At 43.0% G+C, this 26,315-nt stretch overlaps 1 protein-coding gene across 1 annotated transcript in view; it reads left to right on the forward strand.

Moving 5' to 3' along the window:
• Nucleotides 1-26,315, forward strand: part of USH2A (usherin) — a 758,076-nt gene that overhangs the window by 683,162 nt on the left and 48,599 nt on the right. The window contains exons 62-64 of the mRNA XM_057727708.1: nucleotides 2,235-2,462; nucleotides 7,090-8,606; nucleotides 11,713-12,034. Coding sequence (XP_057583691.1) covers nucleotides 2,235-2,462; nucleotides 7,090-8,606; nucleotides 11,713-12,034 — 2,067 coding nt within the window. The remainder of the gene's footprint in view (nucleotides 1-2,234; nucleotides 2,463-7,089; nucleotides 8,607-11,712; nucleotides 12,035-26,315) is intronic.

The raw sequence follows: 26,315 nt of genomic DNA on the forward strand, positions 1-26,315 counted from the left end.
CAGGTCATATTTCCACATCAGTTGGTGGAGGTTTTGAGGCCAGAGTATTTTCAATACTTCTGCTTTCAAGGATCTGGCTATAAGTGTTTATTAAAAGAATCTGTAATGAAATCAGTTTTGCTATTTTTTAAATGGTTGCCTGGAGTGTGTTGGATGAGTGAACGTCGGGTGTTAATCATTGAGCACTCGTGGTACCAAAAGTGTTTGATAGTATTGCCATCTAGGGGCTGAACGGAATTCTCAGCTCTGAAATAAACTGTAATTGAGCAGGTGCTGCTATTGACAATATACATATGTTTTTGTTTTATAGCCCACATGCTTTTCATGTTTCTTATGACAAAAGCTATCTCTAAATGTCCCCCAGCAGCCTACCTTTTTTAATACATAATCTGTTAGAGGTGATTACTATTTGCTTTGGAACTGATGCTTTTTTTGGCATCTATTACTGAATATTCTGAACAAAGAATTGTTCTTTTTTTGCATTATTAATCTTGCCCGTGTTTGCCCTATTTCCACAGAAAAGGAATCATTTATCGGAAAAGAATGTTTGTAATCGGGACTTGTAGCATCTTCAGCTTTAATATTCATTATGGCCATTCTATGTCTGTGCTATATTTATCTAAAAGACCAATCCAATGTTGTTGGAGAAATAAGTTTTAAATATTTATGATCTAACTTTTAATATTTTAAAAAAGAGAAATTAGTATTTCTGTAAAATTTGTTTCAGAGTCTGGTCGCTTAGCAAATGTTTAAATATTAACAGATTTCAAGAGGTTAGCATGTAATATCATAATAGGACCTTATTGAAACAGGAAAATTGACTATACAAGGTTTTGATAAGTAAAGGAAATTGTAGTTCATCTGCTTGTGTTTAACACATAATAAGAAATATTAACTGATAGAAACAAAACTTTTACACAAGAATGTGGGGGAACGGTGTCAAAAATTATGTCTATGGTGTGTTTTGGTTTTGTCTAACCAGTTTTTCTGGGAAAGTAGTTCAGCTGGATGTTGCCATCTGGTTTTATATTTTATTCAAAATGAGATTTGGATGCCCTCAAATTAAAAAGAATTTCCATACACATAACTTTGTCTGGTACTTTCGTGTACCTACTCTCAGAAACAACTTCCTCTGCTTCATCTCATATTCCTCTTCCTGTGCCCACCAAGAAATGGATAGTTGAAGACTATCTTTTGTGTTTAAGCATCAAATAAACCAAAGCTGACCTCATACACCATGAAGTATATATCCTATTAAACCAGTAAAAACGTCCTCGTGATTATTCACATCCAATGGGTGTGGTACACAACAGAAAGTGTCTGTGTGTGTGCACACACGTTACTGGTCCACTTACAGACATAACTCCTATCTGTAGACAGACATTTCCATGCAGCCCAGATGTAGAAAGAGCACGTTGGGCCCTTTCAAAACATTAGGATTCTTAGCTCCAGTTTAATTATGCAAAATATGGTAAATGCTGCTCTCCAAGCAGAAAAAAACTAATTTTGTTATCCCTCTTTTTTTTTTTCTTTTAAATTAACAAAGACCAAATACTCAAAGCCTAGCTAATGATTACTTTTGGTAAATTTCAGAGTTTTAGTTAGGGTGTGTTTAACAAATGAGAATATTTTCACACTGATGTTAATAGTAGACTGCTCTCCGGGTGCTTGTCCATTTATAGTTCAGTTGGCTTGTTGTTGGTTTCTTGTGTTTGTTTTATTGCCTTTGTAAAATGTAAATATACACCAGGAGAATGAGAGAGGGAGACTGGGGAGATGGGGAGAGTCTTATGTATAAGCAAATAGTGTTGGGGTTTAATGAGAAAGAATTAGGGCTGTTCAGGTTCAATTTCCAAACCTTTAAGATTATTGCATTCTCAGCCACACAACTTGATACCACTGATTTCCATTGTAAGCCGGGTGCTACACTGACCTGAAACATCAGATTTTTTTTATTGTCGTTGTAATATATCGCATCCCTTGGGTTGCAAGCTCTGAAAAGGCAAGGATCCTATCTGCTCCAAACTGTGTGTGTGTGTGTCTGAAATCACACAACATTAGGTAATATATTTAGCGTGTGAAAAACAAGAAAAAACCATATTGTTTTCTTAATAATTCAACACTCTGCTGTGATATTTGTACTGCCATTGGTGAGATGCTTTGGCCAGAAAACGAGCTTCCAGCAATTAGTTAGCAGTTTCCAAAAGGAAACTAACCTGTTCATTTACTTCCAGGGAACGAGACATCAAGCCCACCTGTTTGGGTTAGAACCCTTCACCACATATCACATTGGTGTCATGGCCACAAACCAGGCAGGAGACGTTTCAAGCCCCTGGACTCTGGTTCAAACCCTAGAATCTTCCCCCAGTGGACTGAGCAACTTTACAGTGGAGCAGAAAGAGAATGGCCGGGCGTTGCTTCTGCAGTGGTCAGAGCCTGCGAGAACCAATGGTGTGATTAAGGTAACGTCTACCCTGAATATGCGATTATGTTTGGTGTTCTCCAGATAAATAGATGAGCCCTGACATGCCATCAGGTCACTGTGGGAAAACTCCCTTCACAGTCTGGTTAATTCTTCCTGATAGTTCCTCCAGGCGCTTAATCATAGATCAGAGAAACCTAGCTCACACGTGTGTGATGCTTCCTCTGAACCCAACGCTGGCTAAGTGCTCTCTGTAGATTATCTCATTTAATCCTCACATCAGCCCTACTCGTAGGTACCACTTAACCTCAAGGGGCACATAAAGGCTAAATCACTGTCCAAGGCAAAATAACATTGCGATGATGGAGCTGGGATTTGAAGCCAGGAAGTCACACCAGAACTGAACTCTAAATGACTGTGTTCCTGTTGCCTCCTGAATTATCCTGCCCAGCTCTTTGCTTAAGCTTTGCCTAATTTGTACTTTGAACAGAGCTCAGCAGGAAACAGGAAGCCCCACATGTCTGCTAAGTCCACAATGTGCCTGCCTAGCCATGAGGAGCGGTCTTATGAATGTCCCATATAACCCCAGCATCACCAGTCTGTGAGCCCAGATGAGGTTTCCATTATTACCCACATTTGATGCTTTGAACCATCACCCACATGGAAGGCAGCCTCATCCTCCTTCTGATGTTCTTCAACCAAGGTGGCAACTCAGCTGTTCGTCTATTACTGCCTCTGCCTGTAGTCTCCTCTGGCCCTAGACCACCACTCAGGCCCTCATCAACCTCCTCGTGCAGGCTGGGACGGCAGAATTCCCACCCACTGCAGCTGCTGTAGATACTCTGCCACTGCTTTACCACTCCCTCTCAAGGTGGCAAAGACCCGCCCACTAATTCCACATAGAACAGTTACGACTAAGCTGTGACTTTGGATAAAGCTTCCCTGAAAACCCTATGAGGGGGATGCCAGCAGGAACTACCTACTGCAGTGACTTAGGTCTGTAACTAGAGCTCCCAGGCCCAGCCCATCCTTGTGGCCTCCCTCTAGGCTGCCTCACTGTCTGGTACAGCGGCTGCCTCTCTGCCCACCTGCAGGCCCGCTACAAGTAGCAGAAGCAAGCTGCTTTCTCCCGGCCCCTGACATGTGACAGAGCCAGACTTCGCCTACTCTGGGACAGAAGACCAGAGCCTCAGGATCTGTGGCCTTAAAACCCAAGCCACAGCCCAAAGGTCCCCATCAGAGAAAAGAGTTTCTCTTCTCTCACACCTGTCAAAGCGCTCCTCCTTGTGAGTGTTTATTTCCCGTCCCAGTGCCTGCTGCTTCCTGGAATGATTGACAGTAGAAACATCTACACCTTTTACCTGCATTTGCATTCCACCAAGTATTTACTGAGCTTCTACTAAGTGCCAGGCAATTATTCAGGAGTGAACAAGACAGGCAAGGTCCCTGCTGTCACAGACCTTACATGTGTGTGTGTATGAATACATGAACAGTGGAGTTACAGAGAGGCAAACAAAAAGCTAGTACACAAATAAACCAGAGAATTTCAGAGAGTGGCAAACGCTATAAAGAAAATTAAATTGAATGAGGTAATTATGCCTGCTCAGGCTATTTTAGAATAGACGATCCTTTGAATTGAGTTGACATTTGAGCTGAGCCCTGAATGACAAGACAGAGTCAGTCATGTGAAGATACAACAGCAAAATGTTCCAGACAAAGTGAACAGCAAATGCAAGGCCTGAAGCCAGGGATGAACTTGGTGTCTTCACATCAAGGGAAGAAAGCCAGTGTGGTTGAAGCATGAGGGGGGTGGTGCACGGGTTGAGAAAGATGGCCTAAGAAGAGATTTAAGGGGTTGGTAGGAGGGTGGATTGTGTTCAACCTTGTGGGCTGTGGTCAGGAGCTTGGGATTTATTCTGAGTGCAATGAAAAATTGCTGAAGGGTTTAGGCAAAGGAATAGCACAATCAAATTTATGATTTTCAGAATCACTCTGACGCCTATGTAGAAGATGCACTGTAAGGCGACCAGTGGAGTTTGGAATCTGTTAAAGAATTCAGGGTGGAATTGACTGTGGCTTGAATCAGAGTGGGAGTTGGGAAGGCAGAGAAATGTGGGTGGATTAGAGATGTATCCAGAAGATAGAGATGACAGGATTTCTTAGTGGACTGAATGTGATACAGGAAGGAAAAGTAGTACTTCAGAATGACTTCTGGATTTTGTCCTTGAGCCATTGACTGGAAAGGGAAGCCTGGAAGAGGTACAGGTTTGAGGGGACAGGTAGGCAGTTGAAGCTACAAGTCTAGAACACTCGAGGGATTTCTTCATGAAGGTATATCTATATCTATAGATAGATATATACTTGGAGTTCATTAGCAGACAAGGAGTATTCAACCCCCTGGGCCTGGAGGACATCAGCTATGGAGAGACTATAACTAGAGATGAAGAGAGCCTGGGATCAAGCCCTGGGGAATACAGATATTTGGAGGTCAAGAGAGGAGCTGACGAGACACGTGAGGTAGAAGGAGAAGCAGATGAGAGGGATATCCCAGAAGGGAAGAGAAAATGCCAAATGGTGTTGAGAGAGCCAGTAGCGTGAGGGCAGAGATGTGACCTTATGTTTGGAAACCAGGAGGTCACGGTGATCTTGATAAGAAACTCAAGTGGTGAAATGGGAAACATGGTAGGGGTGGTTTGAGGGACTAGGATAGCAACTCCTCAAAGAAGTGTAGTTGGAAAGAAAAGCAGAGAAATGGGGCAGGAGCAAGGGGACTATGGTGTTAAGAAGTTTTATTCAAAAATCAGTGAAAGATCCTAGAGCACATTTAAACGCTAATGGAAATAACCCAATAGAGGGAGATAAGTCGGTGATGCAAGACATAATGAGAATGATTGCAAGAGTGAAATCTGTAGGAAGGAGGAGGCGGGTGGGATCCAGAGCTCAGATGGCTTTCAACAGGGGCAGAGATACTTCATCCATAGCAAAAGGGAGAGAGGCAAGTAGTGTACGTCTAGATTCACAGGCACGTGGCGATGATAGACTGTAACGTGAGAACATTCCTTCCTGACCGCCTTTGCTTTCCACAGTCAAATATGTGGTTGTGTCAACAGCCACCTGTGACCAAGGGAAGGGGGGTTGGCCTTCAGTGGCGAAAGGAGAAGATACGAAATAATCACTTTGGAAAATGAAAGAGCAAGCATATAGTTTTATAGTTGGTAATCATCTACTTAAAAGTTATGGTAAGAAACTTAAAGTGAGACCAGTCAATATATTTGAGTGTTTTTCTCCAAACCCAGATAGAAGATAAGGTCCGGGGGGAGAGCTGAATTTAATACTAGTTAGAGATCTGTCCAGTGAATATGAGGGAGGGGAGGCAGAAAGCCATAGAGGCTTTCTAATTGATTATGGAATCTAAGTTCCATTCAGAGAATACCCTGTTCCCTTTCCCTCAAGGGTATGTTCTTGCCCTGGGACTCCAACAAGAAAATCACACCAAAACACAATAGTCCAACATAAATAGATTTCCAAGTCTAGTATATTTAATCTTAAATAACATTAAAGTATATCAACAACCCAGTCTAAATCAAGCTTCTCCAGGAACAACCTGTGGCAAGATCGGCCTGCCAAGGGACTCTGATTATGTCCATCTTGTCTAAAGAGACACCATCATAGGGTCACGACCATGTACAGGAATGTCTCCTGTCTCTCAGGCGTATTAAAGCATGAAAAGGGTGGGAAACCATCATTTAAAAAATCCACATTTAAGTTACTTCCCATCTTCCCCGAAGAACCGTGAATAGTATGGGACAGAAACGTGCTCTATATTTGTATTGTAAGCATTTGGATGGTTTTCCCCAGAACAAAAGCATACTTTGCTCCAAAGAAGCCATCAGTTCTTCCACAGCTGGCACAGAAAACAGGATGGTTTTCCCATCTTCTGGTCATCAGTTTGTATGTACATTTTTGTATACATGTATAACGTATATATGTACATATGTACATGCATGTGTGCCCACACAGAGACACACACATTTTCCACCCTGGCAGCCCAGGACAAATGATTAAGCATTATAATTCCATTTCCCAGTAAATGCTGTGGGAGATAGACAGTGTGGATAGGCCCTATTTAGCCTACTCAGGATGGAGTAGCACTTAATATTTATAAAAGAGGAAATTTGAATACTATTCCCCACTTCTAAAAAAAAAAAAAATAGAAGGAAATCCCATGAGCCCTCTTTAAGTCAAAGAATTAGTTTTAGATATATGCTTACCTGATATCCAACCTTAAAAAAAAAAGCAAAGATCATATTCCAAAAATTAATATCAGAATGCTTCTCCAGGGGACTTCCCTGGCAGTCCAGTGGTTGGGACTTCACCTTCCAATGCAGGGGGTGTGGGTTGGATCCCTGGTTGGGGAGCTAAGATCCCACATGCCTCATGGCGAAGAAACCAAAACATAAAACAGAAGCAATATTGTAACAAATTCAATAAAGACTTTAAAAATGGTCCACATCAAAAAATAATAATCATAATAATCTTAAAAAAAAAAAAAACACGCTTCTTCTGGGTTAGGATCATCAAGAGGAGGAATAGAGGGCAGAAGGGGTTAAAAGGAACGAAATAGCAACACCAAGAAATCACATGCTTTGTTTCCCATCTTCCTGCAGACGTACAATGTCTTCAGTGACGGTGTCCTGGAGTACGCTGGCCTGAACCGTCAGTTTCTCTTCCGACGCCTGGACCCCTTCACGCTCTACACGCTGACCCTGGAGGCCTGCACCAGGGCGGGCTGTGCACACTCCGCGCCCCAGCCTCTGTGGACGGAGGAAGCCGCCCCCCACTCCCAGCTGGCTCCCACCATCCGGTCTGTGGGGTCCACCAGCGTGGAGCTGAGCTGGGCGGAGCCCGTCAACCCACACGGGAAGATAATTCGCTATGAAGTGATTCGCAGGTGCTTCGAGGGAGAAGCTTGGGGGAATCAGACAGTCCAGGCAGATGAGAAAATTGTTTTCACAGAATATAATACCGAAAGGAATACATTTATGTATAATGACACAGGTCTGCAGCCGTGGAGGCAGTGTGAATATAAAATCCGCACTTGGAATTCAGCAGGCCATACCCGCAGCTCTTGGAGTGCGGTCAGGACCAGGCAGGCACCTCCAGAAGGCCTCCCTCCACCCGAGACAGCCCAGGTATCTGTGGACCCCCCCAAACTGCTGATTTCCTGGATCCCACCAGAACAGCCTAATGGCCTCATCCAGTCCTATAGGCTTCAAAGGAACGAAGTGCTCTATCCTTTCAGCTTTGATGCTGGGACTTTCAATTATACGGATGAAGAGCTGCTTCCTTTTTCCACGTACAGGTACGCAGTCACAGCCTGCACCCGTGGGGGCTGCTCCACCAGCACACCCACCAGCGTCACAACCCTCGAGGCTGCCCCTGCAGGGGTCAGCCCTCCAGCGCTTTGGACCATCAGCGCCACTCAAATAAATGTATCTTGGTCCCCGCCGTCAATTCAAAATGGAGAGATCACTCAGTATTTACTCAGGTTGGATGGTAAGGAGTACCTTGCTGGGCAGAACCTGTCCCTGCTGGTTTCCCACCTGCAGCCTCATACGCAGTATAATTTCTCCCTGGTGGCCTGCACCAGTGGAGGCTGCACGGCTAGCGTGGCAGAGTCTGTCTGGACAATGGAGGCCCCCCCACAGAACATGCACCCTCCCGAACTGCAAGTCACAGGTTCAGAATCCATAGAAGTCACCTGGAAAGCGCCAAGAACCCCAAATGGCCAGATCAGAAGTTACGAACTTAGGCGGGATGGAACCATTGTCTATACGGGCCTGGAAACTCGCTATCGTGACTTTACTCTCACCCCGGGTGTGGAGTATGGCTACACGGTGATGGCCAACAACAGCCAAGGGGGTGTTTTGAGTCCACTGGTCAAAGAGCGAACCAGCCCCTCGGCACCTTCAGGGATGGAGCCTCCAAAATTGCTGGCCAAGGGCCCTCAGGAGATCTTAGTGACCTGGGACCCCCCAGTAAGGACAAACGGTCACATCATCAACTATACCCTCTTCATCCGTGAGCTGTTTGAAAGGGAAACAAAAATCCTGCACATAAACACAACTCGTGATTCTCCCGGTACGCAGTCGTTCACAGTAGACCAGCTGAAGCCATTTCACAGGTAGGTAGCTGACTCTGGGTTCCCCCTCATATTGTGCGAGCCCTGGGTCAGTCCCAGTGGAGGGTCTAAGAGCAAAATGCGTGATGTCCCGACCCAACCCCCACCCCTGTAACCACCCAGGTGGACGAACCACATCCTCACCCAGTCCAAACCTGCTCGCGTTACTTCTGGAGGGCGGAATTCTTGCGGGTGACATTTTGAGAGTCCATTTTTTAGACATGTTTGCAATCCATCACAATGTCTGGAACCAGGTATAGAAGAGATAGGCCCACTTCCCTGAGTCTGGACTCCCCCCAGCCCCCCTCCCAGAAACATGCCAGCCCCTGGACGGTTCTGAGAACCCCAGTGGGGTTATCTGAACTAGGCTATGAGGAAAGGAGGTATTAAAGAATGAAAAAAGTGCCAGTCAATGAGAGCTGTTGCCAGCCAGAGTTGGACTGATCCAAAATGTGTTCTGGGCAGAGCCCTCCTTATTGAATCTAGCACGTCTTCCAGGAATAATGAAACTCCTTTGACTATTTCTCCAGCCCCTAAGGGTCACTCTGATATCATATTTTCTCAGGACGGTGCCACTTTGCCATCTCCTGTTTTCTCAGTGGTCCCCTCTGAGCTCTCGGATGAGCAAGGGTGTGTGTTACTCTCCACACAAAGGAATCTGACCACCAGCCCTCTTCCCATAGCTTAAAGAATTGCTTGGGTGTTTTCCCCATCACATTTTAACTGACATACATCCCCAGAGAAAAGAGTAATAAAAGACATTTTATGCTTAAATGAACAGAACCACTTAAAAAAAATTAAAGGCTGAGAGTGTTGATTTCCAACCACCATTGGTAAAATTCAGCTATTATTGTAATCTACTGATGTGTAGATTAGATCTCTCTTATAATTATCTCTGATATATAGGGCTGTTGAAATGAAACATTTGCAGTCTTATGCATCTCCTCGTGACAATTATTTAGGGTCGCATTAAATATTAAACACTAATTAAAACTTCCACAGGTATCTTCCACAGCTTATCCACATGCTGTGTGAGTTGGCTTTTATCTTACTATGATGCAGGGCATAAAAAAGGTCCACGTTAGCCACAGAGCTGTACATTTTATCCTGGCTTCCTCTTTACCTGACTGGTACCTGCACGTTTTAAAGATCACATCAACTTGCTCCCTTTTGAAACTCTTGTTCAAAAAGATTTCTAGGGAAAAAAAGTTTCTGGATGTGAGAGGGGCACTTTTCCCAGGCTGGAAAAATAGTCTGATTTTTCTGAGAAACTTAGCTGTGAGATTTAAGGCAATGAGACATGTCTCTTCACTATCCACTCCAGCTGAAGATGTAAGTGACATTAATAGCTTAGAATATCAAAAGAATATTACTCACCCATAAATAAGAATGAAAATTTTGTCATTTGCAACAATATGGGTAGACCTGGAGGCTATTATGCTTAGTGAAATTAGACAAAGACAAATACTGTAAGTATTCACTTATATGTGGAATCGGAAAAATAAAACAAATGAATAAATATAACAAAACAGAAACAGATACAGAGAACAAGCTCTGTATTAGTGTTACCTCATTGGTAACACATTAGTAACATTGGTAACACCAATGGCAGGAGGGGTGGGAGAAGGGCAAGATAGGTGAAGGGGATCAAGAAGTGTAAACTACTAGGTATGAAATAAATAAGCCATATGGATGTAATACACAGCACAAGGAATATAGCCAATATTTTATAATAACTTTATATAAAGTATAAACAATAAAAACATCAAATCACACACACAAAAATAAAACCAGAATATCACTTCTATATGAAGTTGGGATTTATGTCATTTGGGGGGTTTCCAGCAGATTAATATTTACAGAATACTGCAAATTAGTGTGTCCTCCTTGGGGTACCCCCATCTGCTCAGTAGGAAGAAGGGTCCTGGGAATACCCTAAGAAGCAGAAGGAATCTGACCCAGAATTGTAAAACCACCAGAGATAACCCAGAAAACAAATAATGCGTATGCAGAAAATCAAACCTGACTTCTCAGAACCGCTTAGAAGGCAGATCTGCCGTTCACAGCTGTGGATTTGTTCACCAGTAAACTGTCAGCCCATCGTGGTGGGGTTGGGGGATGGGGACAGAAGGAGGGAGCTGGGAAACTCTCTGAAGGGAGAGAGAAGTGTAATTAACAAGAGGGGAAGGGGAACAAAAAGAAAGCAAGTGAACAGAAGGCAGTGATTATCTAGAAGAGAGAAAGAAGAAAGTAGAAGAGGAAAACGCCAGAAGCAGAAGACATAAAGGGAGAAAGGAAGGTGACTGGGGCTTGAGGGGAAACTAGGGGTGTCATAAAATCAGTGAGGCATGGAAAAGAGGGGGAAAGGGCTTATTCACAGCCATAGGCACTTAAGATTAACAAAAGCCCCTTTTGTTGGACGGGGAAAGTCCCTGCTATGCAAATAGACCTTTCCCAGTGGCAGGAGACCAGCTATGAAGCAAAACATAATTGATTGGTTGAGTTTAACTAGATGGTGATAAGGTGTCTCCATGATTGATAATCTGGTGTGTAACTGGGTTAACTTTGGCCCCAAAAGGTCTCCATGTGGTGTAAGGGAGCCTGTTTTAAGACCTCAGGTATCAGGTGAGGGGATTTATTACTACGGAGACCTTAACTCCATGATGTTCCTTCCTGACCTGGAAACGTTCCTGGGGAATCATTTAGCTCCAGCTGCAAAGTGGGGCGGAGCCTCGGGCTGCTGAAAACTCATTCAAAGCTGTATTCTTCCTCACTGTGTTAAGGAAGTCTACAGAGAACCAGAATTTTCCTGCTGGAGGGCATCTTGAAAGTGTATTGATTCTATACATCCCTGTTTAGGGAAGAATCATAGCCACCCTTTCCAGACAGGTGAGCATCTTTGCTTTAGTTTGGAAAGCCAGGAGGCTTGAAAATGTTCTAAAATTTCCAAGGAAACATGACTTTGTTGTCCTTGAAAAGGATTCATTGCAGATAATAATAAATATAAATGTATCTGTCTTTTTTTCAGAAAACACTTGGTCTTTTAAAGATTCTTTCCAAGAAAATCGGTTTTGCCAATAATGGGTCATTTCTGTCTTGTGTCCTGAAGGTATGAAGTTCGAATCCAAGCCTGCACCAGGCTCGGATGTGCGTCAAGTGACTGGACATCCATACAGACCCCTGAGGTTGCACCTCAGAAGCAGCCCCCTCCTCATCTAGACGTACAGATGGCTCCAGGGGGTTTCCAGCCCACGATTTCCCTTCTGTGGACAGGACCACTCCAGCCAAACGGAAAAGTTTTGTATTATGAATTGTACAGAAGACAAATAGCAACTCAGCCTGGAAAATCAAATCCAGTGTTAACCTATAACGGAAGCTCAAGCTCTTTTATAGATGTTGAACTACTGCCTTTCACAGAGTATGAGTACCAGGTAAGAAATGTGTGTTATCAACAACTCACACTGAGATGGTGGGCACACATCAGCGCCTGCCTGGAAAAACTGCTTGCAATCTAAAAAGCCGCTTAAAGAAACATAGGGCTTAAGTAGTTTTATAATACTCTGTAAAAAAAATTTAAGCAGTAAATGAGGGAGGAAAGGCCATATTCATTTGCCGCCTTCATTTTCCTGGTTCTTGATCCATGTGATATATGCTTGTTATTCCTATGTAGGTTTCAGGTGAAATACTTGAATTTCTTATTAATGAAGTGATTTCTACCGCTAAGCTTCCCTCTGTCACTGTTGCCTTGACCGGAAATACTTCTTGTGAAAAGATCACTTTGAAAATAACTCATGAATTGTACCAAGAGAAAATAAAATCTCATGGGCAAGCATCTCCAGCCACTGTGCTCAAGAAAGATATAGACTGCTGAGAAAAATCTAGAGGAAAACAACTAAGCTGTGTGTGGGCATGAAGTAAGTTTGGTAGCAGGACAGCCTAAAAAAGAGAACTTTGCATAACCCTAAAATGTCAGGAATTAAGAAAAATATTCTGAAGGCATTTTGAAATCAATAGAAGACTACTGTTAGGTTTGTTTTGTTTTGCCGTCAGAGGGCATTTGCAGTTTTCCTGTAACAAGCAGCCCCAGTTGAATGATTCCCCCACCCCACGCTCAGGCTTGGTGGGAGTGTCAATCAATGCGCCAGGCTGTCACCTAGCCAAGTGGTGGGCACCCGAGCGGGTGCTCAGCCCCTCACACTTGCCTGGGGCTTGATCTTCAGCAGAGTGACTCAGAATTTTAAAAGGTGGAGCTAAGTTCTGATAAAATATCTCTAACTTCAATCCAAAAGCTTTTCTTATCCTTGCTCTTTCCAAGTCAGGTTATTCAACTGTTCTTTTTTTTTTTTTTTAATATTTACTTATTTGTTTATTTATTTGCTTGTTTATTTGGCTGCACCGTGTCTTCGTTGCAGCACGTGGGATCTTTTAGTTGCAGCATGTGAACTCTTAGTTGCAACATGTGGGATCTAGTTCCCTGACCAGGGATCGAACCCGGGCTCCCTGCGTGGGCAGTGCGGAGCCTTAGCCACTGGACTGCCAGGGAAGTCCCTTTCATTAATTACATATATAGTTGTCCCTTGGTATCTGGAGGGAGATTGGTTCCAGGACCCTTGCAGATACCAAGATCCTCAGATGCTCAAGTGCTTTGTATAAAATGGCATAGTATTTGCATATAACCATACACATCTTCCCCTATACTTTAATTCATCTCTGGATTATTTATAATACCTAATACAATGTAAGTGCCATGTAAATAATTGTAAATACAATGTAAATGCTATGTCAATATTTGCAGGCTCGCGGCAAATTCTAGTTTTGCTTTTTGAACTTTCTGGAATTTTTTTCCCAAATATTTTTGATCCACAGTTGGTTGAATCTACAGATACAGAAGTCATGGTTAAGGAGGGCTGACTGTACTCACAATAAATTCCCTTTTGCTTAAGTCAGAACAGGTTCTCTTGCTTGCAGTTTCAAAGGACGCTTCCTGAATGATGCAAGCACCACGTGTCAGGCACAAGACCAAGTGCAGTTTTCTAAAAGAGGAACCTGAGCCTTGAAATGCTTACCATAACCAGAAATAATAAGGTCACAGAGTCACCAGGAGTATGGTGAGCAAATCAATGAGGACAATGATTAGAGGTAACATTGTAAGTGTGAAAGGAGTAGGTTTTAGGCCAGTAATATACGGGACAAATTTCCCAATGAAGTTAGTAAGACTTGAAAATATAAATTGATTCTTGAATGTTTTGGAGAAATACATAGATATTAATGCATATTCCCTTGTTTATAATTCCAGATCTAAAAATCTCTTAAAAACAAGTTTTTATCTAGGTTTGGCACAACGAATTTTGCAGGAAAACCCAATCTAAACAAACTTGAAACTATTTACAGCATTTATTTATCCCATTTAATATGAATATTTATATATTTTGCTACAGAAGTATTATGTTTTATTACAAGAGCATTCTGGGGCTATTACAAAATGTACAGTATGTGCATTTTAACTTTCCAAAATCTAACAAAACAACAAATTATTCAGAAACACATCAGGTCCCAAGGGTTTAGGGTAAAGATTGTGGCTTATGTGATGAAGGAACAAGATATCTATTGATGCCATAGTTGGAAACAGAATACTGTTCGACACAGCCAGAACCTATGTGGCTATCCTTTTGTTCTTTATCAATATCTTTACAGAAAAGTGTCAAGTTATCAAAGACCTTCTATTTATTATCTAGTCTTCTTTATGAATAAAAGTGCACCTTTGTAAAAGAGCTGAATGGAATCAGCATGAAATATTTGGCTCCTAATTAGACAAAACTGTGTGACCTATGGATACTGAAAGCAAAGCAGTTGATTATAGCTTCTTTGGCATCATGTTGTGTCATTGGATTAAACTACTGGCCACATCATCTGTAAAGTCTTATCTAACTTTTCTAAGGAATGGTAAACTGCTAGCATGTGTCTTAGCTCTGTCAGTTTTCTCACTGTTGGAGGATGGAGGGAATGAAAAGCGCCCACCGAACTGAGAAGGTATCTTGAGATCAAAAAATGTGGGAGGCAAGTCCATATAATCGACGGATCAGTTAATTATACTGATGAACAGGGTGGGATTGGGCAGACAAGGATCCAGAAGCATCACTAAGGGACCAATGGGAGAGTTTTACAGTTAACCGAGGGTAGGGGGACATGCTTGGAAACAGGATGTGCATTCCTAAGCTAAGATTTATGAATGGGTAACTCGTTTTGTGGTTGCTGCGACTATGTCAGCAAAGGTCTTCATCATTGTTTGGGGACTAACAGAGCATAGAGACCAGCTGGTCCTAATGATTATTAAACAATATCTATTAACTACAGTGCCCTTGATGACAGAGACAGCACAGTCCTGGAGAGGGTCAATAGAAGGACGGGAGGAAATGTTTGAATCCAATATGGTGTCAGTGATGCTAACAGCCATCCACTCACCAGAAGCTAAGGACAAGCAGGTACCAAGAGACTCACATTTCAAACGGGAGGCAAGTTAAGGACCTCAGGCTCTGCTGTCTCTTTTGTAACTGTTACTGTCAGCACTGTGTCAGGCTCCTCCTCCACACTCACTTCACTCAAATGAAATTATTTAATTTGGTTTTCATAACAGACTGATCTCAAATTTGCATTTACTAGCTAATCCCATGTTGTTACAACATAAAAAGGATAGAGAGCAGGAGAAAAAAAAAATCTAGCCTATTAGCCCAAAAACCCAGTTCTTACAGGAAATATTTTGAAAAATATAGATTAAATGCCAAAATAAATGAGCTAAAATATTGGATTTATTTAGCCTGTGCAAATGCTGAATCTTTATAGATCCCAAATTATCTTATAGAAGTCATTTAGGAAGTAATGTACTAAAAGAATTGATTTCCCTTTAACAAAAGAACATTTTGTCTTTGAGATGAATTTGAATTGCTCTCAAACCTGTCTGAGGGTTACTTTGTCTGCAAGTTGCTTTTCAGAAAACACCATTTTTGTCCTAGACTCATGGGTTCACTCAGCATGTCAGTGATTTGACCCTGCTGCAGAGGACTGGATTTTTGAGATAATGCATGTATTTGTAGAGGATGAAAACAAAGAACTGAGAAGCTGCCCAGAGAGGGAAACCTTTTCATCGCAAGTGTGGTGATGACCTGTGGTCTGGTAGGTGGCCATCCACCTGGTGTGCCTAGAGGGTGTCAGACGTCCCTCCCCTACCTGGCCCTATGTCATTGTATTCACCTCTGGTTTTGAGTTCAATCGTTGAAGGTAGCTTCCAAACATTCCCTGTGTTATCGAGTGTGGGGTCCTGCTGTTCACCACTTACAAAATCAATTACATATAAATGTCAGTAACAAGGAAAGGTGCCTTTAATCAGAATGCTGACGATCTGGGGAGATGGTGGACTCCGCATCCCCGAAAAACCGCCTCCGAAGATTCTGCTTGGCCGTGAAAACTTTGAAAAGGAAACAGAGAAGTAATCTCAGTTAATCGGTGACGTAGGGAGTCTGAGTCGTCATCGTCACCGCTCCCCACTTCTGCAGGCTTGTGATCTTCCTCTAGCTCTTCTCTTGTTCACACAGTTTTGGTCACACAGTTTGTTCGGGAGATTACTGAAGGGGAAGCTAGGGAAGAGGTCTGGTCATCTAACTACTTATTCATTTCTACTTTGATTTATGGAAAGAACCACAAGTTAGGCTAGGTATTGTGTGATTAAAAGATTTGTAAAGTGTGCTTGGACTGGGGATGAGTAGGGCATGGGGGGAGGCGTGGGCGGGTGTGCCTGGTTTAAAAGTTACACTATAGCTTTGCTAAAGCAACAAGTAAAAGGGCTTCCTGCTGAGGGCGTTTTCCTGCAAAGAGCTGCTTACAAATCCCCACTTGTCAAAACATCATTCCATTTCTGTGGGATGGGGGTGAAGGTCTATCTCCTATAATTTCTTCATGCTGACATAGAGCGCCATATTCTCAGGGTGGAAAATGTCAACACGTGTCTACAGCATCTCTTTGGTGACAATTTTAGTTGCCACCTTACATATACGGGTAGAGCAAGTTACAGTTACTTTGATGCCCACAAGGATATAGACTCTTAGGAGCAATAATGTTAATTCCATTCTCCTGAGGCCAGTTCTTGGACTTGTGCTAGTCATAGACTCAGCACGGCTCAAGTTAGAGCAGCATATGTCATGGCTACAGTCTGATTGTCATACGATTACCTTTCCTCCTCTGGTGGCAGTTATAGTATCTAAAAAATGGCTCAGGAATGTTCATCGGACACTGGGTCTTTGACTCTATTGTCCTAATCATTAACTGCTTGGTTTTGTACTTGGAGTGCAGGGGAGGGGGCTGCAGGGTTCTGCTCGGTTGCACCTAGTCCAAGTTAATTCATCGATCTGATGACCAGTCACAGAGCTCTGGGGAAGAGAATACAGCGTGGATAAATTCTGATGAACAGGAGGGTCAAGAAATACCTGGAGAGACACCAATGAGAGAAAAAAAAAAAAAGAAATACCTGGAGAAAGAGACTCATACTGAGCGAGGGGAGAATCATTTGCTACAGAAGATCTTGGAGGCAAGGACCAGCAGCTGTCACCTTACAACAACCAGTATGGGAACCGGCGTGCTTGAAGGTGGGCAAAAGCTGTGTGACTTTATAGGCATCTTCTAAGTTTTCAGTAATACCTCGAAATTGAACATCCTGAAGGTAGTAGCTCTCAGTGTTTACAGTACAGAAAGTTTGCCCAAAGAGCGCACTCAAAATGCAGATGCAGAGGAGTGGGGTGGGAATTCCCAGAAATCTGTATTTTTCACCAGCAGCTTACATGGTCTGCAACACATTTTCTTGAGAAATACTGCCCCGGAGGGTACAGCGATGTGGCTATGCTACTTAAGCCTGATTTTCAGGAGCTGATTTCCTAAATCAGTGGTGCTCAGCCCTGACTGCACATTAGAATCACCTGGGGAACGTTAACAACATTCCAGATGCCAAGGCACCATGCCCCTGGAGTTCTGCTTCTGGGCTGGATCCAGGCATCAGTGCATTTCAAAAGGTCCCAGGGTGATTCTAATGTACAGCCAGGGTTGAGAGTCACAGTCCTAAACCATCGTAAACGCGTTGCCTAAGTAAGTGAAGCCAGCTCCCCGTGAGTGCCTAGTTTACATGATGGTAATTGATGACCAGTATATTAGCTTGGTCTGTCCGTGGCTTTCCTGAATCAGAGTTGTATTTATTGTTTTGGTGTGAAGCTGGAAAGGTAGAAAGAATATTTACCTGCTAAGCTCATGCTTTCAATTAATCAGATAATTTCTTTTACCCTCCCTCCTGGATTTGGTTTGGTTTGGTTTTTGTTGTTATTGTTTCTCCCTCGGGAGGCCTGGGTTTTGGTGGAAAGAGTAACATCATAATCATTTAAAATGGGAACTTTCTAGTTTGATTCATTTCAACACAGCTTCCAGAATTCTGGGATTCTGAAGGTTCCGCTTTCATAAAGCAAGGAAAGATGAGAAATACAAATCATAAAAATCTGGAATTTTTCTAAAACTATTTCAAAGGGCTGAACGGGTTGGCTTTGCACAGGGGTGCAGGGTCTCATCCAAGGACAAACATTCTTGAATTTCTCATACAATTTCGTTTACCAAAACCTAATTTTCAAACAACTCTATAAGTGTGTGATTCATACATAGATGAGATGCATCTTTACTAAATGAAATTCTTCCAGTGCACAGACCTTTGCCTTAAATGAGGACTACAGGCTTACTGTGCTACAGAATACTTACACATCCAGCAGGATGTTTTTTCTCACAGACAATACTCATTTCTATCATCAACCCTTTCAAAATTGGGATGTACCAATATATATGAAATAAAGCTCCACATTCTATGTGGGGAAGTTCTTAATTGTTCAGTAAGCAAATTAAGACCGTAGTCTCTCTGCAGGCTTCAGAGAGGGACCTGGGTGTGTGTCTACTTTTATAAGAAGCTTCAGTTTTGACCTGCAGGGAGAGAGCCGAGGCCGCTGAGCAGTTCTCAGTAATTGCGCATTCATATTCAGCCTCTCACTTAAGGCGATGACTCACCACGGATTTGCTCGGCCGCTATCGCCCCGCCTTTCGTTGAATCCTGCTGTCAGTGACTTAATTAGTTTTACTGAAACTTCCCCACTTTGACAGATTTTTTTCGGTAAGCACCCACGCACACCCAGGGTCTTTGAAGACTTCTGGGGCCCCGTGGCTGGATGTCTGAGACACGACAAGTCAGCCTTGGAGGAAACCCCATGCGTGACTCACCTGAGTGTGGGTCTGATCTTGGGGCCGCTGCTGCGGGAGCCACCCAGGGCGACAGCCTGCTACTTCCTAACAGACTGACCCTGGTCCCAACAGTTCTGTCTGGATATTCATGCAGGAGAGGATGAAGGAGTGGTTGTGGGAGACAGACAAGGGGCTTCTCACCGGTCCTGCCAAAAGCAGCTGTGTGATGATGTCAAGAACAACAGCAGAGATGTTCTCTGCACCAACCCCCGTGAAAGGCTACCACAGTGTGGGCGACAGACTAGACAGGAGGAGCAGAAAGGCCAGCAGCTTTTGTCCTTTAGCCCTATTTCTGGATCCCTGAGCGCATTAACCTCCTCCAGCCTTTCCTCACCTGGAAATAGAAGCTCCCTCCGGTTCTAGATTCTAGGGGCCTAAGTGGAGGTCAGCTACAACCCTATGCTTTTAAAAATTCTCATCAAACATTAACTTCTCTTGATTGGCCTTGGTCATCTATGATTTGTAAAACCTGACAAAATACATGCTGACCCTCAGTGATATGATTTTCTAATAGTGTGTAGCTTGAAGTTGTATCAAAGCAAGTGAGGAGCTTCAAAGCAGCTTCAAATTCTAATAGTAGTGTCATTATCCGCCCCCAAAATGGGTATGTGGAAGCATCCGTAGCAGTGTTTCTAAACCTAATTTATCTATTTATTTACTAACTAATAAACTTATTGAATGAATTAGATTACAAAATATAAATATAAATAAATAAAAACCTAATTTATCTAGTTTACTACATAAGAGTCCCACTTAGGCCCTTGAGAAAAGCTACATCATCAATAAAGCATCAGGACTATTTCACTACAAGTGATAGAAAACCAACTTTCCCGTAAACCAACTTTCCCAAGAGAATTGTTTCTGCTCGCCTGTCTGGGAAAGGGACTAAAGAAGCTCCTTGAAACCAAGGAAAAGGTGCAAACACTTTCCTCTCTCTCTCAAGCATCCCTCTTGGAGCCTGAGATGTAGGACTTGATGCTGTTGGATTTGTTTCTTCTCTCTTCACTTCAGCATGCCTCGATTAGGCTTCATTTTTTTTTTTTTTTACATCTTTATTGGATTATAATTGCTTTACAATGTTGTGTTAGTTTCTGCTGTACAACAAAGTGAATCAGCTATGTGTGTATATATATCCCCTCCCTCTTGAGCCTCCCTCCCACCCTCCCCATCCCACCCCTCTAGGTCATCACAAAGCACGGAGCTGATCTGCCTGTGCTATGCAGAAGCTTCCCACTAGCCATCTGTTTTACACATGGTAGTGTATATATGTGTCAGTGCTACTCTCTCAATTTGTCGCATCCTCTCCTTCCCCGCTATGTCTACAAGTCTGTTTTCTACATCTGCGTCTCTATTCCTGCTCTGCTGCTAGGTTCATCGGTACCATTTTTTCTAGATTCCATATATATACATTAATATATGGTATTTGTTTTTCTCTTTCTGACTTACTTTACTCTGTATGACAGACTCTAGGTCCACCCACATCACTACAAATGACTCAATTTTGTTCCTTTTTATGGCTGAGTAATATTCCATTGTGTATATGTACCACATCTTCTTTATCGATTCATCAGTCAGTGGACATTTAGGTTGCTTCCATGACCTGGCTATTGTAAACAGTGCTGCTTCATTCTATACCAGACTCTCTCCAGGCATCAGAGAAAATCACTATCCAAGCACAGCATGATTCAAACTTTCCCTGTGCTTTGGTTTTCTTGTCTTTATTTTTTTTTATATAAATTTATTTATTTATTTTTGGCTGCATTGGGTCTTCGTTGCTGTGAATAGGCTTTCTCTAGTTGCAGCGAGTGAGGGCTACTCTTTGTTGTGGTGCACAGGCTTCTCATTGCTGTGACTTCTCTTATTGCAGAGCATGGGCTCTAGGCATGCAGGCTTCAGTAGTTGTGGCTCATGGGCTGTAGAGCATAGGCTCAGTAGTTGTGGTGCATGGACTTAGTTGCTCCATGGCATGTGGGATTTTCCAGAACCAGGGATCGAACCTGTGTGCCCTGCATTGGCAGGCGGATTCATAACCACTGCACCACTAGGGAAGTCCCAGTTTCCTTGTCTTTAAAATGTGGATAGGAGCACCACTGCACTCCTGGGCTTGCTTTGGGATGAAATGTGTCAACATGTGAATGTGCTTAGGACAGCACCTGGTACATAGAAACTATTCAACCAGCTTAATAGTAACAGTTAGTATTATGATTACCCTCCCAGCTCAGAATGGAAAGAGGACTTCTCTCTCCCGCTATCCATAAGTCAACCAAGGGTAGGACTCTTACTGACATCCAAGCACCGTGTACCTTCCTGTGAGCAAGAGCACGAAGGACTGTGATTGAATAGGGCTGGTCATAAGACCCCCTCCTTCAGTCAGGGTTTCATGGGTATATGGGAAATGCTTTCAACCAGAAACCAGAGCTGCCCCAGCACACTGCACACGGCAACCATGCTGCTGTGAAATAATCCTGATGTTCTTTCCCAATCGATGCCCGCAGCCATTCTGTTTTCCAGATGAAAAAACGGAGTGAAAATCACACGGTTGGGCAAGATACTTAATTTCTCATAGCCTCACTTGCTGATTAAAAACAATGGGTGTATTATGAGAACTGAGAAATGCGTGTCTAGCAGGATGCCTGCTGCATAGCAGGACCACCTCCCCACTCTCCCCTCAGCCCCCCCACGAAATTAAAGAAGGAAGTACTTTCTTCCAAGAGGAACAAGAGCCAGGTTAACAAAATTCTTATGTCTCTAACAGTCATTAATACAATGTGATAACGTAAACATCGCTAGCCAGGAGCATGACTGGCTTTGAAGGTGTGATGCCCCTTCGATGAGGCAGTTCAGCCTTTCTTGTCCTTGCTACTCTCTTCCCAGGAAAATAACTTGCCCGCATTCCCACGGCTAAGATTGCCTCCAACTCTAATAGTCTGATTCTACATTTCTGAGACTGGCGACTTTCTTCCAATTGCTTGTTTTCTTTTGCCGTCACCCGTAACTCACCCTTAACGTATCCTGGGACTAGCCTTAGCCAGAAGCTATTACTTCTAGACCTAAAGGGACAAGGGGAAGAACCTGTTTCTGGAACCCAGTAAATGCTATAGCCAGTGGGAGGGGTTGCCCTGTAGAAGCTGTGCCCATAGAGAAGTAACACAGCCTCTTGCTAAACTGGAGTGCCAAAGAGAGAAGGAGAAAACAGAAACTTCTCCTTCTTTTGTCAAGCGGTCCACAGAGCCAGCTTCATGGGCTACAGAGCAGAGACGGGCAGGGAATGGATCTGGGGGCAAGTGGAGAATACCCACACATCCCCTGTACCCCAGATTGGCGCTGCCTCTCACCGAAGTTGTGACAATGCCTTTTGCAGTAGAGTCCTTTCTGGGCTAGAGGATCACCTGCCAAGCTTTGGCTTGCTACTCTATGATTATTGATAAGGCACTAAGTAACTCTGAAGGCTTTAGGAGGATTTCACTTAAGTACTTGGGCTAATGGTTTATTTCCATTAAATTCCAAATAAATGTCTTGGTGTCTATGAAGCAATCAAATCTACAGGTGATAACAAAAATGTTAACATATTGAAGTAAATCAGATGCCTTCAATGAAAATCTTGAAGAAGATGGTCGAGATTTTCTCTTGTAAATTGATTTATCTATCTGTCAGTGGAACTGATCATTACTAAGATGCCTATAAGCATCTAGGAAACTGTACAGCTCTCTCTCAAAGGCATATTTGCAGTAGAAACTGGAAACAAAATTCTTTACTTTGAAGAATCCATTGAATTGCTCTACAGTTTTCTTTTTACATACTTTGGGGTGCTTTGGAGAAATTTTAATTAATAATAAAGTAAAATGGAGCATGCCATCTAATCAACAAATTTTGGTGTAGGAGCAATATTCTGAAAAGCCAGGCTTTTATTGATTCTAACCCTGTGAGTTCTAGAGTGAAGTACCCAGAGACAGAGACACAGAGAGATGTGGGCTGACCTTAGAATGCAGTGAGGGTTTTCAAATCTATTGTTGAAACATAACAGCTAAACGGACCCAAAGGTGAGTTACAGAATTGCTATTTAGTCTCACTTTCTCTTCCAAGGGGTCATATCCTGACTTTTCACCCAAATAATATAATAATAACCATCATTATCTATTTGGTGCTTGCTGTGTGCTAAGGACTACGTTAAAATTTTACATGCATTAACTGATAGTAATCATTTGAGACAGGATTATTCTGAATAATAACTCTTAGCAATCCGAGGCACTGTGAGATTAGTTAACATACCCGACCGAGGATGCCTCTGGTAAGCAGGAAAACTCGAATTTGAACCTAGAAACTCAAGATCCAAAGCCTGTGTCCGTAAATTCACCCTCTGGTTGCTTCAACTTGCATTTGTGTACAGCTCTGGAGCTTTTAAAATCTTGATAAAATATTTATAAATGTACTTATCCACCACCCCATTCCTCAAAATTTATAGTAACTTTATTGCATGTAAATCTCGGATTAGTCCTGTTAGGTAGATATTATTTTTTCCGTATAATCAGGAAACTGAATGACCCAGCAAGGTGCACAGTCAGAAAAAGGCAGAGTCAGAACCCGGGTCCAGCCCTTCTGACCCCAAATCCCATCATCCTTCTGCTGAAACACAGCGTCCTCAAGTCACCCCCATCAGGAGCAGGAACTCCTGACTCTGCCAAGATAAACTGACTCAGGTTGCAATCTGGGCTGCAGGACTTACTGGCTCTGTGTCCTCAGCCCGTAATTTACTCTCTAAGCCTCAGTTTCCTTACCTGCAAAACTGGAAATGAAACAACCTACCTAAGCAGTTTTACTGACCAGGGTTCTTGGCCTCCTTAATCAATAGAAATTGATCAGAGGCCAGAAAAGAAATTCAGGCAGGGCTTTACTGGGGCCCCTGGGGCAGCAGGGGCTGGGGTTGGGGGACGCAAGAACGAGTAACAGGTTCCCTTAGTTGCTCGCCAAGGCAGGGGCAGCTGTTTCATTATATAGGGTGTGGTTAGGCATGTGTCCACAGGTCGGGTCAGAGGGGTGACTTAGGTGGTCTGTCCCCACCTTTGGTGGTGTTGAGTGCAGGGGGCATGTGCAGGGCCCTGCTTTAGCTCCTGGCTCTTCAGAAATGGCAGTTGGCTTTTTTTGGTCATTTTGTATCTTGTTGTCCATAATTTGTCCCAACCATGCATGCATGCCGTTATTTTTAGTCCCTTGTAGTTTTTTTTTTTTTTTTTGTATTTTGTTGCTCAAGGATACATTTGTCCAGGTCCAAGCACTGCAGCAAAGGGTCCCAGGTCCCAGCCTGTCTTGGTAGGATTGCTGTGAACTTTAGATAAGCTAATTTAAAGGCCAGGACAGTGTCACTCACATATAAAATTAAAAGTTAAGATAGAAATATATAGAAATTAGTCAACATCCGGTTATCCCTCTACAATATAAATCAGATTAAGTCACTCCCTTACAGGGAACCATTTCCTGGCCTCCCATTAAATGCAGACTCCTCTCTGGCTTAGTGAGGTCTTTCATGGTCTGACTTGTGTCCACCTCTGTCCTCATCTCATTGCTCTCTGGCCCTTACTCTCCAAGTCCAGCTGCACCAGACTTTTTGAGACTCCAGCCTCAGGGCCTTTGCACTTGCTCTTCCTTTGCACAGAATGTTCTCCCGCCAGATCTTCATATGGTGACCTCCTTCTTGTGCTTAGTATCCCAGCTTGATTATCACCTCCTGAGAGCACTTCCTGGACAACTCAACCATTCTCTACTCCATTGCTATATACTGTATAGTTTATACACAGTAAGTCATTTCCTTTCTAGCACATACCATCACCTATTTGTTTTGTGTTTATTGGCTGCCTCTCCCTACCAGGGTGTTAACTCCAGCCTCGTTCACTGTTGTTTCCCCAGCTCATAGAATAGTGCCTGGCACATAGAATGGCTCCATCAGTATGGATGATGAATAATCTTACCTAGTTAACTGTACTATTATTCCTAGAGATGTTAATCATAATTGTGAGCTTAGCCTACTCTAGCAACCAATTGTGAAGAAAGGATACATTTCCAATGTTATGTTAGTAGGGTATAATTAAGCCCTTAGTTCACATAGTGGAATTTAAGTGCATTTACACATGTCTGGAGCAGTAGGGAAAGTATCTGAGTAGTATTTGCCTCCGTATAGCATGCGATATTGTTTAAAGCATGATACTTGGAAACAGGTATGGATGCCATGATGTTGGTGGTCACTGTCACCAGCTCACTTTGGGGCTGTTCTCTGCAGAAACAGTCGGTCCGTGCAGGGCTCAATGACAGCCGTAGGGCAGGATCTCAAACACTTAGAAGACATGTCCAGGTCCTCCTTCAACAGAAAAAAGTGGAGAGTTCAGGCTTTTACATCACATACCTGTCTTAGAAGGCCACCCCTACCACTTACCAAGGTGCATAAACTTCTCTGGGCCTCTTTCTCCTTGTGTGTAAACTGGTGATGATGCTAATACCAGCCCCACAGGATTGTTGAGAGGAGGAAGTAAATTAGTACATGTCATATCCTTATAAAAGTGGAAGTGCTCAATAAACCCATGAACTGCTTTTATGTATGCTCCATGAGAGCTGGATGGGACTGGGTTCCTGTTTTCTCTCAGGGAGAGCAGACACAAGCAATAAAAAGGAGTATGATGGATTCCAAATTTTCAGTATCGTTACGCACATCCGATGGAGGCTCGTTTCAGTTTTCCCCACTAGCACTGAAGCCAGTCTTCCCCTCCTTATATTTCAGAAGAGAGCCGTTCATATTTATGGAGCACCTCCAAAGGGCAAGGCTCTGTGCTGAGCAGTAGTGACAGAAGACACCCATTTCTAGCAAGGAAAATGTCTCGTAATCTCTTTACTAGCTTCACATCTCTGAATTTCAAAAGCGCCAGTAGAAAGGAACACAGTGGTGTGCAGTACTCTTCTTCCCCTGGGTCCCAGATTTCAATGAAAATCATGTTCCATCTTGCCTGACCCAAAGTGTTTTAGATTAAAGAAGCGTGAAATGCAAGGACCATACCTGTGAAAGCATAGCTATTAATGGACCCAGCAAAGCACCATGCAAACAGCGATGCTGAAAAAAAGTCCATTTGATAATGAGAGAAAATCAGATAGGTAGATGGTTAAACAGATAGCTACACAAAGCTTTTCAGCAAGTTATTCCTTTACGACTGCAGCCTACCAGACTGTCCATAAAATTTTTTTTAAAAAATCTTATCATATCATTTCAGATTTATTGCCTTCTCTTTTTAGTCGAGTCTCCCTTAACCACAGTTCTGGCAAAGCCCATTTTGGCATGTTGCTCTTCGAACATATTCAAAACCCATGGCAAGCTACCCTTTAAAAACACATTAGCGTGAGTGCCATGGGGAAATATAC

The sequence above is a fragment of the Hippopotamus amphibius genome, chromosome 3 (genome assembly GCF_030028045.1).
Source record: "Hippopotamus amphibius kiboko isolate mHipAmp2 chromosome 3, mHipAmp2.hap2, whole genome shotgun sequence".
NCBI lineage: Eukaryota > Metazoa > Chordata > Mammalia > Artiodactyla > Hippopotamidae > Hippopotamus > Hippopotamus amphibius.